General features: G+C 42.3%; 1 protein-coding gene across 3 annotated transcripts in view; it reads right to left on the reverse strand.

Moving 5' to 3' along the window:
- Positions 1-1,171: 1,171 nt before the first annotated feature.
- Positions 1,172-19,727, reverse strand: part of Adck1 (aarF domain containing kinase 1) — a 283,194-nt gene continuing 264,638 nt past the window's right edge. For 2 of the 3 annotated variants that reach the window (XM_076921542.1, XM_076921544.1), the window contains exon 11: positions 16,811-17,661. In XM_076921542.1, the coding sequence (XP_076777657.1) occupies positions 17,553-17,661 (109 nt within the window). In that variant the 3' untranslated portion in view covers positions 16,811-17,552. Of the gene's footprint in view, positions 1,404-11,096; positions 11,197-16,810; positions 17,662-19,727 lie in introns of those variants that run through there. The other variant, XR_013106668.1, reaches the window with a different exon arrangement.

Here is a 19,727-nt window from a genome sequence, read left to right on the forward strand (position 1 = left end):
ATTCATCAAATCCAAGCTTTGCCTAAACTGCATTAAACCAGAATGTCAGACAGTGTCTCCATCCACTGGTGAATCCTAAGCCAGTTGCATCTGAACTGCATGCCATTCTCCCCTCCATGGTCTGATCTCAATGGCCAGACCGTTACCAGTGTTCTTTCTATAACAAACAGCCCCGGCTTTGTAGCACATGCTGCTTCCACCACAGAGGCTGCCTGAAAGCGATTCTGTAGCACAACTTTTGCATTTCCCCTTGGAGAAGTTAAACCTTAAGCAGACATCTTATCCAAACGGATCTCCCCCCACCCCCATCCCGATTAGGTCTTATCACCAGCTCAGTCACCCTCTTAACCTACTTCTGAGAAAGGAACACTGGGGCAGGAAGGATGATTGAACAGAACCCTCTCAGATGCCTGTGAAGTACTTCTTTATTCTGCAGTTACATTTTCTGAGAGGCTGAACAAGTTGATGCTCCAAACTGAGTGATCCCATTATGGAAACTTCAAAGGAATAAAGTGAACAGCATGGCTGCTTATATAAGCCACTATTCAGAAAGTTCAAATATTCCATCTAGAAGACTGGATAGGACATGTCTATGCTGTTCACCTTTGCAGGTATAGGAGTATTCTTAAGAGAATTTCAGCATCGTGATGGGCAGCCTCTACTTCCCATGTCCCTGTTTCCTCTTGTCGGATTTCTTCCTTCCAGAAGAGGTGCTACTCAATCACTGGTTGTGCTCCAAACAAGTGCAAGAAAATCCATTGCCCAGCTTCTTCACTTTCAGAAATTACAAACAGAAACAATAAGAGTCAAAGGATTCCCATGGCCAACCTCCTGAACTGGGTAACGGCTGGACTGGCACTGCATTATCTGTAAGACGATATTTGCACATTTGATATGTCTTGAAAGCAACACCAGTTTAGATGTGAAGCTTCTCACTCGCGAAGCACAGGAATTCTAGTGACTTATTTGGGTGGGGGTGTAGTGAGGATTAACCACTTAATATTTATTGAGCATCTATTGTGATCTATTGTAGCCGCCCGCGGCCACAAGTCAACTGGATTCACCTGAAAGGGGGGCTGGGAATGAAGGGGGAAGGAGGGCGAGAAGAGATGAGGCCAAGACAAGGTTCTCTGATCAAGGCCCAAAGCTTTAATGTTCGGCTCTCAATTTAAAGGGGAAGACCCAACCCACAACCCCTCCTGGTTCCAGATGGGTGGGATAGTCCATAGTCCATTCCAGGAGATTGCCGGAGATGCCTCAAGGCAAGCCCAGGGGCAGTTCCTCTTCTGTGTTCCGGGCAGCCAAGGTGGGTAACTCCACCTAGATCCCGTCACTTGACCTTGTTGTGGTAACCAAGGTCTCTTCAGGCTTGCTCATGGTGGGGTGAAGGTACAATCTATGTCCTGTTTAGAACACAGCAGAAACGGCATAACTTCTCTGTCAATCAGGTTAATGAGGAATCAATTTTTTTTAAAGCTTTTTAAAAACACAAAGTTTGACGCCAGTGTTAAACACCAATCTTATCGGGAGTGGTGCTCACCTAGCCAACTGCCTAATAAGAAAGCAAAAACGTGGACAATCAATAGCAAATCTATAATTGCTTCCCAGGGCAGTGTTAGGATGGTTTTCCTTCAGTAGCCTGAGCAAGTGCTCAAGCTCTAAGTCTAAACTATTAGGGACCAGGGGAAAAAAAGCTCAACTTTTTCTTATAAGTAAGCAGTCCCCATAACTGTCAACTTTCTGAACTGAGACCTGATCAAGCCATAGGCCCAACAAAAACCTGAAGGGATAAATAGTCCACAAAGCAAGCTAATGTCACTGGCAGAGCCTTTTAGAAAATGCCTGTCGTGATTTCTCAAGACAACTGAGCCATCTGGTGTCAGAAAGTTAACAGTCAAGGCTCCTTTCTCTATGCCTTCCTCCCAGGACAAACCAACCTTTCCCCCAAAAGACCCCAAATTACCAGGCATCTTCTCTCAGGAAGGAAGGCTCAAAATTAGTCCTCTAACTCCAAGTATGCCTTGAGGTGCACACAGGAACACACCCTGTTACTGGTGTGATCTGGCGTGTGCAAATCGGAGTCCATTGGAGCCTATGTATAACACACATTAGCCACAAAACAAAAAATCCTGGAGGGTACCATTTATTGAGGATTTAGTGTGTGCCACAGTCTGTAGCAGACACCTTACCTATCACATCTCTTTAACCCTCACAGCAATCCTTTAGAGTAGATATTCTTAGCACTACCACCATATAGGTGAGAAGCTGAGGGCCAGAGAAAAGCAAGCTGCCCAGCTGACGAGTGCTGACAACAGAGTTCCAGTCCCAGGGTGTCAAACATCAAGTCCTCTGTCCCTCTACCAGCCTTGAAAGGTTCTGTCCATCTGTCTGCTTACCATGCTTAGTGGTGAGCATATCACCCATGTCATCTTCTGAAAATACGTTTGTTTTTTTTTAGATTCATTTTATGTGTCTTTGTATCTGTGGGAGTGTGTGTGTGTGTGTGTGTGTGTGTGTGTGTGTGTGTGTGAATAATGTAAGTAAAATTGCCTATGAATGCCAGGGGAGAGCGTCCAATCCACGGGAGTTATAAGTGGCTGTGAGCTGCCTAAGTGGGTGCTGGGAATCCTACTGCAGTTCTTTTCCTGAATAGCATGTGCCTTTAACAACTGAGCCATCTCTGCAATCCCACATGCCATCTTGTAACACAAGCATCAAGGAAAGTAATTCAGCAGCTCTTTAGCCAGCTGGGGGACTAAGCAGATACTAAGGTGTTTTCTAAGTGGGAAGCATCGAAGATTTGTTGCTTCTGCTTTCTTACCCCAAATGGATGCTCAGACAACATGGCAGTTGATTTTTCTGTTGCTGTGATAACGCAGTAAGAATATACTGAAATCACTCACTCAATCAGTTATCTGTTGGAACCCATTAAAAGTCTTGAATTATAATTTTATTAAAAATACAAGTTTTCTCATTTTAGAAGAAAGGTAACTAGGTCTACAGTAATGTAAGTAAAAATTGTGATGAGTTAAAAATTATTGTTTATCATTTCTTTTACTTTTACAAGATATATGTTTTACAGTGCCACCAGAGAGTTTTATTCTTGAAAGAAAATAAAAAGATCCTTCTGAAATCTGACTTTTGCCAGAATTATGATAAATTTCAAATCAGTACTTCCCCAGGAAAATTGAAATCAATGAATACATATTTTATGTCTTACTTATTAAAAAAAAAAAAAAAAAAAAAAAAAAAAAAAAAAAAAACAAAAAACGTATTTCCTTTCCAAGGACCGAAAATGATTCTATTTCATCATCTTATTTTCTTATTTATGTAATAAAGGAGGGTAAACTGATTCACAGAGGAAGCTAAATCAATCAAGAGACCTTCAAACCCGTGCTCCCACCTAAGCACAGGCTGGCCCACTCTGCCCTTCCAGATTTCTCCTGAGCAGGTCAAATCTAGAACTCCTTCTCTGCAGTGTCCATGCCTTTGTGTATAAATTAATTACTGACAGTTTTATTACTAATTACATAAAAAGCCATTGTTTTTTAACAATAAGACAGGCTAATCAAGAGGGAGGCATGGTACCTCTCCAGAAAGGAAAAAACACAGGAAACGGAAGACATTTGTTTGTTTATTCATCCATCTGCCTACTTGGAACTTTAGAAGTGGCAGACATGTGCATGGAGCTGTTGGCTCTGCCTCTTTTCCAGTCTCACTTTCTTCCTTCCCGCAAACTCCAGGTTTCTCAACCAGGCTCTGGTCACTACGCTTATGTACGAATTAAACCTTTGCCCAGCCCGCTAAGTTGCAGAGTCTCCTTTTCTTCTTTATGGTCAACTAGGATTGATTTTGCCCTTATATGAAACCAAAACACGATTTTTCCAGTCCCAGAGAGCGAACCTAAGCCCTTGTATGCTCTAGACATGGGTTCTACCACTCAGCTGTATTATCATCCTGCCTTTAGTTTTTATTTTGAAGGAAGGGCCTCACTAGGCTGCTTGACTGGGATTCAGGATACTCCTGCATCAGCCTGCCAAGTGATGGTGATTGCTGGACTGAATCATCAGGTCTGGGGCAAAACCTCCTTACCTACAACACTTCGGTTGGCTGTTGGAATGGAGAATGATGAGTATAATCTGAATGCATTCCAATCAGATTCAGTCAGGACTCTGGACCCTAAGCTATGAAGCAAATTAGCAGAAAAGAATGAACATAGCAAGCCTACTGCAAAGAGTCAGACAGAATTCCACACAAAGCTGCTGGTTCGGGTCCGTGTTTGAAGAGCAGGTCCACATGTTCCTCCCAGCCCAAAAGAATGTCCTTTGTGGAGAAGCCAAAGGAAAGGCTTCAGGACTCTTGGATGGAGGACAGAATCATGCTGAGCCTTGGGCTCTGCCCTTTTCATTTCCTCTTGGCAGAGGGGGCCATGGCAATCAGAAAAAAAAAAAAGAAGTCTCCCAGCTTGAGTCAGCTTTGAAAGAGGAAAAGCTTAGAACACTGACCACAAAGACCTGGGAAACAACATGGGGCCTACAAGATGGCTCAGCAGGTAAAAGAGCTTGCTGCCAAGGCTGATGAACTGGGTTCAGTTCTTGGAACTCACACGGTAGAAGGTGAGACCTGAAGTTGTCTTCTGAGATCCACGTGCTCCATAGGTGGCATATGTGCTCCACCCTCCATATACATTTAAATAAACATATTTTCAAGTTTTTTTATTCATTTATTTATTCTTTTTACATCCTAATCACAGCCCACTTTTTCTTCTCCCCCAATCCTACCTTCACATCTGTTCCCTCCATCCCCACTCTTTTTCTTTTCAGAGAAGGGGAGGACCCCCATGGGAACCAACTTGCCCCGGCAAATCAAGTTGCAACAGGACTAAAAGCATTCTCTCCCACTGAGGCCAGACAAAGCAGCCCAGCTAGGGGAAAGGGATCCAAAAGCAAGCAACAGAGTTAGAGACAGCCCTTAGGCCCAGATGGGGATATCCCAGCTACACAGACAACATCTTTTCTATATCAGTATACTTGGGAGTACATTTCAATAGAAACTGTCTAAAGTTGACTGTGTTCAGGAACAGGAAGCAGATCATTGTGATAAGTGAGATGGCTAAAGGAATCCTAAGGTTTCTGGGTACATTATTAGGAGAGGTATGTGCATGTGTATGCATAGTAGACACAGGGAGAGGAACTATGTTGCCACGTACAAGGAGAGTATGTATAAAGCCCAAAGCTTAACGGAAGTTCCAAGGTACAAAGCTGCCTCCTTGCTTGCTTTCCTCACAGTGATATCTTCTGACTTTGGATAGAAAAGCTATTGCCTATGTAGTGGGTATGCCTCTAGGGGACATGTGTAGGACCTGAGGTACAGTATGAAAGTTGTCACAGGCCCCCAGGAATGAGATATTATATTAGGTGCTGTGGAGAGAAGAGGTGTAAAGTTGTGCTTGAGAGTTTCTACTCAGTTCTAGTCACTTCTGTGTGTCCATTAAAGGGTTTTGTAATAGCAGCAGTGGCTGTCGCTTCATGCAGTAATGGACCAGACACTGCGGACAGTGTGTTCTTTCCACTGGGCAATCTCATTTGCTCTTCCCAATAAATATGTAAACTGGATTGTGTTCCTTCAAAACTCACTGCTGAAACCTTAACCCCAATGTAATGGTATTTGAAGGCATGGCCATTAAAGGGTTAATTATGGTTAACTAGATGGCAATGGTGTAGCCTTTATCCCATAGGATTATTAGTCCCTTTTTAAGAAGCGTGAAGACCAAGCGACCCTGTATGAGGAGAGCACTTGAAAAAAAAAAAAAAAGCCACCATCTGCAAATCAAACAGAGACCACCAAAGGAATAAAAATGGTGGAAACCTTGATCTTGGATATGGAGCCAATGACTGTAAGAAAATGAATCTTTGACAGCTAAGCCATCCAGTCAGTGGCTTTCTGTTTGGGCAGCCCTAGAAGATGCATATAAAGGCGTATTATGCAGGAGAGGCACCGAGCTGGACTCCTGAATTTAGATCCTTCCTTTGCTTCTGTTTATCTTCTTTGGGAGGTTTTAAGATTTTATGAGGTATGATTTACAAATAATATGTAATGTATTTAAAGTACATGATGTAGTGTTTGCTACATGATCATATTGTACAATGCCTCCAGAAATGCATAAAATATATAATCCCCTCCAACACACACACACACACACACACACACACACTTACTCATATAGATAGAAACCCCCTTTAATAGAACCTGTCTGGGGTACAGAATCACAGGTTAAGCCACAAATAAATGTGGTGTTTCCACCTCATGCAGACCCTGACATGTACCACCTGAGACCAAGGATAGTCAAATGACTTACAGAAGTTCCCACAGTTCCTGTGGGAATATGCTACAGAAGTTTTTAAACATACCCTTACCAACTTATTTTTTTGTAAGGCTTTTTGAGAATTTCACACAATGTGTTTTGATCAAATGTACCTCCAGCTCTTCCAGATCTACCCTACCCTCACTACCTGTCAGGGGCAGCTTTGCTTATATACCGAAGGCCTAAAATCAGCCATAGGCCTAAGTCAGCCTGCTAACACAAAGTCTTGGGTCTCTGTGGGAAAACACTGAAACAGAAGCTATTGTAAACAAGAAGCTTTGGTGGAAAGTTGCCAAGCTTTAGTCATAGACCTTGTAGGTATCCTTGATGGATAGTACCAACCTAGATAAGGACAAGATAGGCGGAGTCATAGTGAACTGTCGCCTGAACCTTCACCCAGCTGATACTCTGTTTTGGAAGATATCTGTACTCCCCTGAACACCTATGCTCATGTGTCATCCCTTCCCCACATCCTGCCTTTTTGTATATATAACCCCTGTGTGAAAAAAGTAAAAATTACAGTTTGATCAGCCTATTGACAAGCTGTGTTTCTTTGCGTTCACCCATTTCTCCCCCATTCTCTCTTAGGTGATCTCTCTGGACCCTGTTTAATGTCCTGCTGGACAGGACACCTACCTGCCCAACTTTGTGTCTTTGTTTTTTGGTCCATCAAGTCCTATTTACTGCCTATATAGTCATGGAGGTGTAGCCTTTCTCAAGAAGGAGGCTGACTTACAAGGGGCTACACTCTTATAAAGCTGACTATCTATCTTAAATCACTGTCAGATGCCAATAGCCCCTTGGGTAGAAGTGGGACTTTGTGCCCACTTTCCCTCTTTGTGCTGAGATTAAGTCTGACTTAAGCTTGCATGGATCTTGTGCATATTGCTATGAGTTCATATTTTCAGCTTCCCTGTTGTGTTGAGAAGATACTATTTCCTTACAGTCATCTGTTACCTCTGGATCTTACTCTCTTTCCACCCACTTTTCTATAATATACCCTGAGCCTTAGCACGAGTGTTGTGATAGATGTCCCATTGAAAGCAGAGAATTCTGAAGTTCTTTACTTTCTGCATCTTGGCCTGTTGTGAACTATTGTGTTAATCAACATATACTGCAAACAGAAGCCTCTCTAATGAGAGATGAGAAATGCATTAATATATGGCTATAATAAGTCATTTACAGTCTATTTAATACTATGTCTATGTAGCAGATCTAAGGCTTATCTAGCAACAGGTTTTTAGCCTGGTAGTAATAGTTACAGGTCCAGGTTTCATTATGTGGAGCCATATATAAACACAATCAGAAAGTGGTTGGCTACCCCCGTGTTATTTGTGCCACCACTGTACCAGTGGACGCATCTTGCTAAGCCATACATTCTTATATTTGACAGGATTCAGCTGGGTAAGGCTGATGATTACTTTTGTCCTCCAGAAATGTACACAGTATCTATCTCCAGCACTGTAAGCAAGCCCATAGGGATGATGCTTTCAGGTTAGTACCAGCCTGATTTGTTTATGTTCTGTACTCAAGTATTTGCTGACTTCAGAAACAGGTGTTCCATGTCAAGTTCTGGAGAACAACAAATGGCATTGAAAATAGCTTACAATGTTTGAAAGTCTGTAGGACCTTACTGGGCAACAACTCTGAAAAGAGATGACCCATTCCAGGATCTGGAATTTTTATTCCTTAGCCTATGGCCCTGTTACAGTCCCTGTTTATCTCTCTTTAGGTATGTACACACACACACACACACTTCTATACTAATAGGTTTCCATGTTATTGTTTTGAAATGTCTTCTGTCTCCCTCCCCCATATTCCCTCCTCCAACCTGCCTTCCCACTCCAACCCAATTTAACCCTTCCTGTTCTATTATTCTCTGAAAGTTTATGTATTTTATCAGAACAGCATGCCCTGTCTTAGACATAGCCAAAGTTCAAGTTGATCTAATGACCAAAAGAACTCAAAGAAAAACACCCTGTTTCTGGACATTATTTTAATTCTCTTTTTCATGGTGTAGCTCTCATGAGGGTGGGTAGGAGCAGATGCCTTCAGTACCATTCAACCACTGGAAGGGATGGGGGCACCATGTTCCCAGAAGATTTTCTAAAACAAAATAAATGCTTGTTTCCTTCCGCATTTTGCAATAGAAACGTTTAGTGATACAAAATTTTCCCCATTCATGTTCAGCTGCCTGCACTTCATTACTGTCTGCAGATGCTTCCAGCCTCAGATCACACCAACTCTTTGTCACCCATGCCCTCCTGCCATTGAGCCTGAAGGTAATCGTGAGGGGAGGGGTGAACATTTCCTTTGAATGGCTGAGAGACTCCCTCATCCCCACACCTAATCAGCCACCTAACTATAGTCTGCCACCTCTTCCTGTCTAAGGAGTCTTTCATCTGTTTCTCCTCCTTCCCTCTTACTGCTGTCTCTATTCTTGCTCAGGACACAGGCACTTCCAGCCTAGGCCATTGCCACAGCTGGCAATAGCTTGGTCTTTCTTCCTTGTATGAATTCTTTCTGTGCTGCCACCAAGATACCACCACTGCTGTGGTCTCAGTGTGTGTGTGTGTGTGTGTGTGTGTGTGTGTGTGTGTGTGTGTGTCTTCTCAGGCTGATCTCAAATTCACACCCTTTGTGCATCCACTTTACAAATGAAGTCAGACACTTGGTTTTATCCATCTTCTGCTTAGAAACTCCAAGTGGTTATTCATACTGCCCAACAAATGACATTCCTTACTGCCTTTTCATGGATCGATCTCTCTCTCTCAATATCTCTCTCTCTTTCTCTCTCTCTCTCTCTCTCTCTCTCTCTCTCTCTCTCTCTCTCTCTCTCTCTCTCCCTCTGCCCCTATACACTAGCCCTGTGTTCTCACCATCAAATTACCCAACAAACCTATCACTCTCAAGTTACCCAAGAGACCTCTCACCATTAATTTACCCAACAGACCCAAAAGATGCTACACTTTACTTCTTTTGGTGATTTCACCAATGATTCCCCTGATCTTTAGTGACTTCCTGTCTTTCACTAAAGCCCCACTGACTATCTAAAGACAAATACTTTGTGCATGCTCACTCGTCCCTCTTCTCAGTCAGCAAGCAGTTCACAAGAAGCAGATGCCTCCTGCAATGTCCTAGGACAGCAGTGAGTGGACAAGGTAGATGTGACCTTCTGGTTACGTCATGTGCTAGCTATCTCAGGAAGGAAATAAAGACATAGTAACACAACTAAAGTAACAACCAGAAATATGATAAGGACCCAGAGCATTTATCAAGAGAAGATAAAGAGAGGGTTATCGGACAACCCTCTTTAGAAGAGAAAGTCAGGAGCAGAGAACTGAAGCATCAGTTTATCCTTGCTTCTTGAGCTGGGGAGACATGGAGTATAGGGGTATCAAGGAAAGTAGACGCAGAATTGAGAAATTAACAGAGAGAAAGAAGTCACCTGTTAGGATGACATATACTTGGAAACTGCTCAAGCACTTCTGCAAGCGCAAGAAGACAGGTGATGTGAAATGGACTATTTGTCCAGTCACAGATCTGGAGAAGCCAATGGATGATGCAGCTAACAAATAGGAGCCAGCTAACTAGTAGATACTATGGACACTTCATGTGTATTTATTGAGACCCTAAGCCACTCCGAAGCCCAGAGGCATGCTGTCTCAACTGTTATGTGTACACACAGTACAGAGTCCCCACCCTACTCTTGTACATGCTTACACACACACACACACCAAACAGTATCTGTGTGAATGTGAATAGAAAGCAAAGGTAAGTGCTAAGGGGATGTGAGAATTCAGACTGTGTAGATTAACTGTTCTTAGCCTCTGACCCTTCCTTACTCCCTGCCGTGGTTTCTAATTGTAGACAACTCCCATACTTATAGCTACAATGCCACCAAGGCCAGTGTCACCTGAATTAAAAGAACCCTGAAAACTCCTCTGATTCCTTGGGGAAAGCCACTGGCCTTTCCCTCCTTACTCTTCCCAAGACTCTGCTCCAGGTCTCTCTTCCTATGGCTACTATAGATCCTACATCTAGGAATAGCAGTAAAGCCATGGAACCTGGGTCTGGCCCTGAAAGAACTGCAAGATCCATGTTGGAAAAAAAAAAAACCCTGGGCTTCCTTTACTCACTTCTGAAAGGGACAGGGATTGAGGAGGAAAGGAGATCCTTAAAGAAGATAGTACAAATCTCCAAGTGAAAGAAACAGACCTGGGAAGAACTTTGGTCTGTGCCTGTGCCTGTGCCTGTGCCTGTGCCTGTGCCTGTGCCTGTGCCTGTGCCTGTGCCTGTGCCTGTGCCTGTGCCTGTGCCTGTGCCTGTGCCTGTGCCTGTGCCTGTGCCTGTGCCTGTGCCTGTGCCTGTGTCTAGTCTATGCCTATGTTGATGTGTATGTATATGATGTATATATGTGTATATATGCACATATATGTTTTTATATGTTTATGTTTATATATGTTTTATATATGTTTATACATATGTGTATATATATGTATACACACACACACATATATATATATATATGTAATATTTTTCAAAGTTTGGCTGAGACATAATGACAGACAGACTAAGGCACAAGCAAAAGAGAATCATGAAGATTGACAGGGTGGGTGACTATATGAACTTTCTGTGATGCAAAATCACTGATGAAATTTAAATCAACCATGGTGCCTTCATCCTCTAATCTTAAGGTGAGCTAGCTGCATGTTATCCAGTTCAGACTTACCATACATGCAGGTTCCCATCTCCCATCTGGATTCTCCATGTGGAGCTGAGACATCTGCATCTTTAACATCACAGGTAATGTGGTTGATGGAAGTCATTACCTGTGGCAATGTGTACATGCATAAGGCAGAATACAGAAACAATTCTCCTCACACGAAAGCACACAACACATTTTATAGTTGTTATTATTTCACTCAGGGTGAAATTAGGTTGACTTTGACCAAATATGTCTTTATTTAAGCCAACAAGAAGAGCAAACCCAGTGGATTATTTGGTGACTCCTATCAATACGTTTACCTGTAATAACTCCTGTTAATACAAAACATAGGGACTACTGGAAAAGGCCTCCATATAAAATGGACATGATTCAATAAAAGGGTGACTTTGACATGGGTAGCAGGTTTATTCCAATTCTTGAGTTTGCCAACTAAGTATCTTTGAATAAGAACTCTGAGGGGAGAGGGCAGGGGTTCTCAACCTATGGATTGAGACCCCTTTGGAGGGTCAAAGGACCCTTTCACGGGGATCGCTTAAGACCGTCAGAAAGTGCTGATATTTACATTATAATTCATCACAGTAGCAAAATTACCGTTATGAAGTAGCAATGAAAATAACTTTATGATTGAGGGTCATGTATTAAAGGGTCACAGCATTTGAGAACAACTGGGCAAGAAAAATGAATCAGTTAGTAAAACTTGGTCACACAGCATAAGGACATGAGTTTGGATTCAGAACACCCACAGACTTCGTACTAGTGTTACAATGTGTGGCTTTGATTCAAGGGTAGCGTGAGCAGAGACAAGCTTATTCCTAAAGCTCACTGACCAGCCAGCCTAACTAATTGATGAGTTTTAGGTCAGTGACAAAATCTGTCTCAAAACATGTGGTTGAATGATTGAAGCAAATAGATGATTGTTGACTTCTAGTCTCCAAATGCATGCACACATGTATATATACCCAAACACACACTCACACACATACACACACACACACATGGACACACACATGCACGCACATACACAGAGCTCTGGATCTCAGCGAGTAACCAGCCTGGGCCTCCCTATCTTCATTTACACAACACGAGTGCTGCCTACAATGGGCATGGGTCTAATGAACCACTGTTCTTCCTAGTGATCACACAGACCTAGAAGAGGCTGTGTGCCCAACTGCAACACTGCCTCTGCTATTTGAAGCCCATGAAATCCGTGTTTGCTGTGCTAGTCATAATCACAAATACCATACTGTCTAATGACAAAATCTGAAAGATTAAAATCCCCAAAATTCAGTATCCCTAAAAATCAGACACTTAAAAACCACCCTCCATAGTTAAAATTCTGAATGTTGAAAATCCCCAAAACAAAAGCAAAATTTAAAGATGTAAAAGGAATAAAATGGTTGAATTATGTGAAAGAGATGGGTGTGTTTTGTATTGTATACAAGGTTATTCAATTGTGTGACTACTCAATTGCTTCTATACTAATGGTTCTCAACCTTCCTAATGCTGCAACCTCTTAATTCAGCTCCTCATGTTGTAGTGACCCCCAACCATAAAGTTACTTTTGTAACTGTGATTTTGCTACTGTTGAAATCACAATGTAAATATCAGTGTTTTCTGATAATCTTAGGCAACCCTTATGAAAGGGTCATTCACTCCTCCAAAGGAGTCACAACCCACAGTTTGAGAACTACTGCTCTACATCTTCCCAGATACTCATGTTTACTCCAAACATTCCCTTTATGAGAACATTAAAAACAAACCCATGCCAGGTGTAGTGGCAAATGCTTTTAATCCCAGCACTCATGAGGCAGGAGCAGGCATAACTCTGTGAGTCAGAGGGCTACCCTGGTCTACATAGTGAGTTCCAGAAGAGACAGAGCTATATAGTGAAAACCTGTCTGGAAAAAAAAAAAAGCCAAAGGAGGAGGAGGAGGAGGAGGAGGAGGAGGAGGAGGAGGAGGAGGAGGAGGAGGAGGAAGAAGAGGAGGAGGATGAGGAGAAGGAAGAGGAGGAGGAGGAAGAGGAGAAGAAGGAAGAGGAGGAGGAGGAAGAAGAGGAGAAGGAAGAGGAGGAAGAGGAAGAGGAGGAAGAGGAAGAGGGAGAGAGAGGGAGAGGGAGAGAGAGCGAGAGTGTGTGTGTGTGTGTGTGTGTGAGAGAGAGAGAGAGAGAGAGAGAGAGAGAGAGAGAGAGAGAGAGAAGAGGGGGAAGAAAAGAGACCCATAAATTCAAGATTGTTTCTGAATCAAAGACAGAGGAGAGTCCTCCTGCGTTCAAATCAGTCAATAGCGACCTATGCTTGATTAGTGACTTCACTGTCAAAAACACAGACTTCATACATTTACCACTAAATAACCCAGAAAAACAAGTAGCACACATTTCACTTGGGCTAAAAGATGGCATTCTCAAAACTTTCTCTATTGATTTTATTAAGTACACACAGTCCATGACCCTGTTGGATCAGAAAACTCAAGAAGGTATCCACTTCTTATTGTATTCATAACTGGAGAAAGCCAAGCACTTGGTAAATTATTTTTTGAAGTTTGGAGTGACTTTGCAGAAGAAAATAGATTTCAACTGAATCCCCAAATCACACTGACAGGTTTGGGACCAAGGCTTTCAAGGGTGACATTTCTAGGTGCCATCAGCAAAGCATTTTTCCCCCACTCAACCCAATGCATCTGGTAAAAAGAGTCAAACAAGAGCGTGGATTGTGGCACAATAGAGGGACGACAAAAATGTTAGTTGAAAAATATATCTTCCAGCTGATGACGTTCCAGAAGCTTCTGTGGAATTAAAGCAGCATTTGTCTGAAGAAGAGAGCAAAAGTACTGACTGGTTGCAAAGTAATTACATGCACAGTAGGATTGAGGAGATACTTACACAAGGGTGCTACCATCCAATCACCAGCATTGTTTCTGGAAAATCTGGGGCCTGTATATGAGTGCATGCAGAATGATTTCCACATACCCAAAATAACATCAAAGCACAGTACAGACTATGGAGACGTTTAATAGGAAATGCTCACAGTATATCAAGTTGCAGAAGAATTTCAAAACAGCCTCACCATAAAATGAAGAAGAGAATCTGAACACACTCTCCAGGAAAAGCCATGCTCTAAAAGACAAGGAATAGCAAGTTTTGAAAGGCAAGGCTTCAAGACACGGGCAGAGACCTCATCTAGCTTTTCTTATCTACCTCCATATAAATGCTTGCAAACAATCCATAAAATATCCTTTTCCATTGGGTCATAGTAAACTTCATTGTCAAATGGACCTAAGATCACCTGACAGAGGAATGAGACAGACCTCTGGATCTGTTTGTCTCAGAGAGTTAACTGAGGGAGGAATATGGGTGACACTGTTCCCATGGCCTGGGGCCCTGGGAAGAATAAAGTGGGGGAGAAGAGAGGCCCCAGAGTGCCAGCATCCCCTTGTGCTTCCTGGCTCATCATGATGGAAACTGAGCTCCCCACCATGTCTTCCCAGCCATGGTGGAGTAAACCTTCTGAAATGGTGGACAAAATAAATCTTTCTCCTTACATCATCTCTGTTGAATATTTTTATTACCATAATGAGAAAGTGTGGGGAGTTTCCTCACTAGTTAAAATTGTCAGCATCATTTTTCTTTTCTACTCACCTAGCCAGGAATTTCATCTTTGCTTCTTTCCCAGTACTGGATGTATAGATTGTGTAAAGTATCACAGGGATTTCTAATTAGCTCCTTTTTTTGCTTCCTTGAAAAATTGACTCTGCAAAAGTACATCCTCGCAAGGTTAATTTTGGAAGCATTGTGTATATTCATAAACATATTGAGATTTTTCTCAATAAGTGAAGAGATAGCCTTTTTACATATTCAAGAAAAAGTTTCTGAAGATCTTAGCTCTTTGAACAACTGCATATAGGGTGGTGATTCAAATGGATTTTGACTCATCTAAAATGTCTTCGGTCATGGTATTTCAGATAACCACGGATATAAAACTACGTGCACACAGTTACCCGCCACCTGTGGTAAACACTTACAGATTTTACTTTTGACCCATTTGTTTATTTGAAAAATTCATCCAGTTAATGTATAACTGGTGTAGGTATATCAGTTAAAAGCTGGTATATCTAACTTGTACATCTGTGCAACTGTCAATTTTAGGCTTGTAAGAGTATCTGTTATTATTGCACATTTTATTGTGACATGGTCTCTGAAATATTCAATTATGCTTTTGTTCCTCAACCCTCTTTTAAACGTGTAAGTAGACAGCTGTAAGAATCTTCCTTTCAAGATTTTAGTGTGTGTGTGTGTGTGTGTGTGTGTGTGTGTGTACATGTACCACAGCACACGTGTGGCAGTCAGAAGGCAACTTTCAGGAGTCACTTCTGTCCTTCTACTGTGGATCTTGGAAACTGAATTCATACCTCTGTCACTGAGGCGGCCCAGTTAGAGGGACAGAATCCACAGGCAGGCAACGAATTCAGGGACAGCCCCGGTCTAGTTGTTGGAGAACCCAAATCCCACATGAAGACCAAGCTGCACATCTGCTACATATGTTCAGGGGGCCTAGGTCCAGTGTCTGAGAGGGAGGCCCCAAGGGTCCAGGTTAGTTAACTCTGTTGGTTTTTCCGTGGAGTTCCTATCCTCTTCAGGTCCCTCAAGCCTTTCCCTGACTCTTTCACAAGACTCTCCACGCTCCATCTAATGCTTGGCTGAGTGTGGGTCTATGCATGTGCTTCAGTCAGCTGTTGGGTGGATCCTCTCAGAAAACAGGTATGCTAGGATCCTGACCGCAAGCAAAACAGAGTATCATTAATAGTGTCAGGGATTGGTTCTCACGCATTGGATGGGCCTCAATTTGGGTCAGTCATTGGTTTCCCATTCCTCCCATCTTTGCTCTATCTTTGACCCTGCACATCTTGTAGGCAGGACACAATTTAGGTCAAAGGTTTGGTGGGTGAACTGGTGTCCTCATCCTTACACTAGGTGTGCCGCCTGTCCAGTTTAGGATCCATATCCCCCACTGCTAGGAGTCTCAGATAGAGTCGCCTGGACAGCACTTTGGGGCCTTTCCTTCTCCACAACTCTCGTCCCAGGTCTCTGCGTGTCCTAGAGATATTCCTCTGTCTCCTCAACCACTGATTTCTGTTCTCCCTCTGCTGCTCTCCCTACAGTTGATCTGCTCTCTGATCTTCTCCCCTTCTCCTCCCCCACCCAGTTTAGTCCCTCCATTATCTATTTTGTTTCCCCTTCTGAAAAAAGATTCAACCAGCTTCTTTTGGGCCTCCTTGTTATTTGGCTTCTTTGGGTCTGAGAATTGAAGATTGTAGCATAGTAGTCCTGTATTTTATGGCTAATATTTACTTATAAGTGAGTATATATTATGTATGTCCTTCTGGGTCTGGGATACCTCATTTGGGATGTTAGGTTTTTCTGTTTGTTTTAGTTTTTCTAGAAAAAAAATTTATAGTTTTTTTTTTTAAAGAATAATATTCAGGAGATTTTGAGATGGGGGGGGCTTTAGGAAATCTGATCTTTTAGGATTTCAGCGTTTGTGATTATGGCATTTCAGAATTGTGGCTCTCAAGACTGTAGTCCAAATCTCTCTGCCATGGGGTCTTCTGATGTCTCTGAGCCTTCTCATTCCTAGAGACCTGTCTAAGGTGAATGATGAAGATGCCTGTAAGACAGGCACCTCAGATGACAGCCACAAACCAAGCTTCCCACAGTACAGGTTTTCTGTCCAGGTCATGATACAAATTAGTTTAATATTGTTTAAAAGTCAGAATAATTTTATACTTGGTGTAAGAATACCTCAAAGCCAAAGTAACTTTGCATGCCATGCAGTCTCAGTGACAGCAGGAACCAACCCTGTCTTATTCCTGTGGTGACAGCACCACTTGAGTGATGAAACTTTGGTGCCTAGGGATATCCATCACTCACGTGGGGCAAAGGATACTCCGGATTATTCTCTTTGCATCATAGTTCCTGCTTCTATATGGTAGAATGATTTATCTGATGAATAAATGATTTATCTGATCAATAAAAAGGAGGAGAAATGGAATTGGTTTTACCCCACTCATCCTCCCTTGCCTTCAGACAGACTCCTCTGCTTATTCACACAGTGAATTTTCTGAGCTCTGTCTCAGTTATAGGAACGATTATAAAAGCAATCAGCTCACACAGAGTTCTCGTACCATGACAGGCACTGACTGAGAAGTCTGTTTAAGCCACATTAAAGTTATTTAATTCTCACAGTAACATACTATATAATTAAATATATAATTATCAATAATATTATGGTTTACAGGTGATGAAACAGTGATTCAAAGAAATCAATAACTTGTCCAAGGTCAATAAGTGGCACAGTTAAGATTCAGACCCGGGAGGTCTGCTTCCAATGACCTGGCTTGAAACAACCTTACTATGTCTTGCAATTTTGCAAGTGAGAGATAAAGATTCCAGGGATAACATCAATCAGGGGGATATTTCAGAGATCCACGCTGGATCTATGCTAAGCCGTATTCTACTCAGCCATGAACTGCTGGAAACTTCAGGTCCATGATCTTCTACTGCCCTCTGAAGCCTGAAAGAAGGATAAAGGGCACAGGGTAACGCATCATTTATATATGCCAGGGCTATCTGGTAGACCTAAATGGACAGAAGATCAGCTGCCTACCATAAACTCAGCTATTATTCTAATTCATTCATATTCAATACCAGAGGCAGCACCATACAAAAAGAACAAGGTGGGTAGGTGGGAAAACTATAGGTAGGAAGGCAATGCAATGTTCTTAGGATTAAGATTTTAGCAGCAACAATACCTATTTACATACTACCAGACATTACTCTGAGATCTTTTTGCCCTGTCATCCCATTTAATCCACACTGCACCCCCCACCCCAAAGCAAAGCACTATTGTAATCAAATAAATGAAGAAACTAAGTAACGTGCCTACAGGCATGTGTGTGTGCATGTGCGTGTGCGTGTGCGTGTGCGTGTACGAGTGTGTGTGTGTGTGATGCTGAACTTGGAAGCCATGCAGGCTAGCCCCTAATTGTCAAGGTTGATCCTGTGCTCTTAACTATTCACCCCATCCGAAGAAAAAGATGGGGGGGGGGTAGCAAAATGAAGAAAGGAAGCAGGAAAAAGCTATAGAGTGAGGTAGGAACCTTAATGCTAGCTCTGGCCTTATTAATAATAAGGAACATGTTTCATCTAATTTCTGAATTTCCACTTGCTCTTGTATAGAACAGGATATGTTCTCTAACAGAATGGTGTTGAGAATTAGATACTAGAATATATGCCAAGTGCCCAAGAAATTTGGGAAACCATTCAGTGCCACGCCCTCTCTAGCACCAAAACCTAGCTAGGCAAAGTTGTCCAAAGCCTCATTTGAACCTTACAGCAAGCCCCTGACTTGTAAAGCTGAATGTGACATGGAAAGAGAATTGCAACCTAAGGCTAGACCCACAGTGAGAGAAGGCTGTCTCTTGGGCTACAGAAGACAGAGGACAGCATGGTTTCTGAACCTGGGACGGTTATAGATCGTGTAGATTTAAGGAAAACCTGACACAAGTTAGGGCCAAAGAGTAATAGCCCCCTAACTTAAAACCTTTTTACTGTGACCATTGCCAAATTTAGTTCCAATATTTAGAGTTTGCTTTTTTCATGTGACAATATGGGAAGTTAAAAATATCTGTTCCGATAACGATTCACTGAAGGACGTCCTAGACAAACAGCCAGAGGGCTGACCCCAGCTATAGGCTGCCTGTGAATTGCATCCTAAACTGTTATTGTTTTCTCATAATAAAACAGGGAACCCAAGAGGCTGTTTCATATTCTAAATACCAAAAGATGATAATCCATCAAAGGAGAATGTTTGTTCTGGAACCAAGATGCTTCTGCAGAAGGCTGCAGAATTCATCGCCTGAAGCGATAAATCACCTATTTAGTTCTTGATGAATTTACAATGACAACATGCAATTGTCTCCACCCCTATGACCTACACACACACACAGACACACAGACACACACACACACACAAAACACCATATACACATGCTTCTATCTACACACCTACATACACCTACCTACACACAACATACACATACATACACATTTACAAACCTTCCAACACACATACACACACATACCTACCTATATGCACACACACACCTACCTACACACATACATACACACCTACCTACACACACCTCATACTTCAAGGTATGTGGGTTAGGATGCTATGGGTGACTATGTATAAGAAAAAGAATCCTTCTTCATACTTAAACTAATTGTAATCAATCCATTCCCTCAGTGTGACTATCATTCACATAGGAGGTCATTTCACACTCCTGCTTCCTCCAAGAGGAGACATCACAGTCATCTGCAGAAACAAAGGTTCCAAGAGAAAGTGAGCTTGTCCAAGACTGCACAGTTGGACAAGAACACCACTGAGTCCCAAGCCTAAGCTCTCTTTAGTGATGTTTTCCAGAACTTTCTGCCTTGGTGGTTTTGGCTTTATCAAAGTTCATTCCAACAGATGATTAGTAAATGTCTCTAAGATAAAATAACAGGCACCATGCTTATCTCTGAGATGCAGCAGTGAAGTCACTATCCCGGCATAAAGGGTCTCAGTCACAGTGTAGT

Source organism: Arvicanthis niloticus, chromosome 23 (genome assembly GCF_011762505.2).
Source record: "Arvicanthis niloticus isolate mArvNil1 chromosome 23, mArvNil1.pat.X, whole genome shotgun sequence".
NCBI lineage: Eukaryota > Metazoa > Chordata > Mammalia > Rodentia > Muridae > Arvicanthis > Arvicanthis niloticus.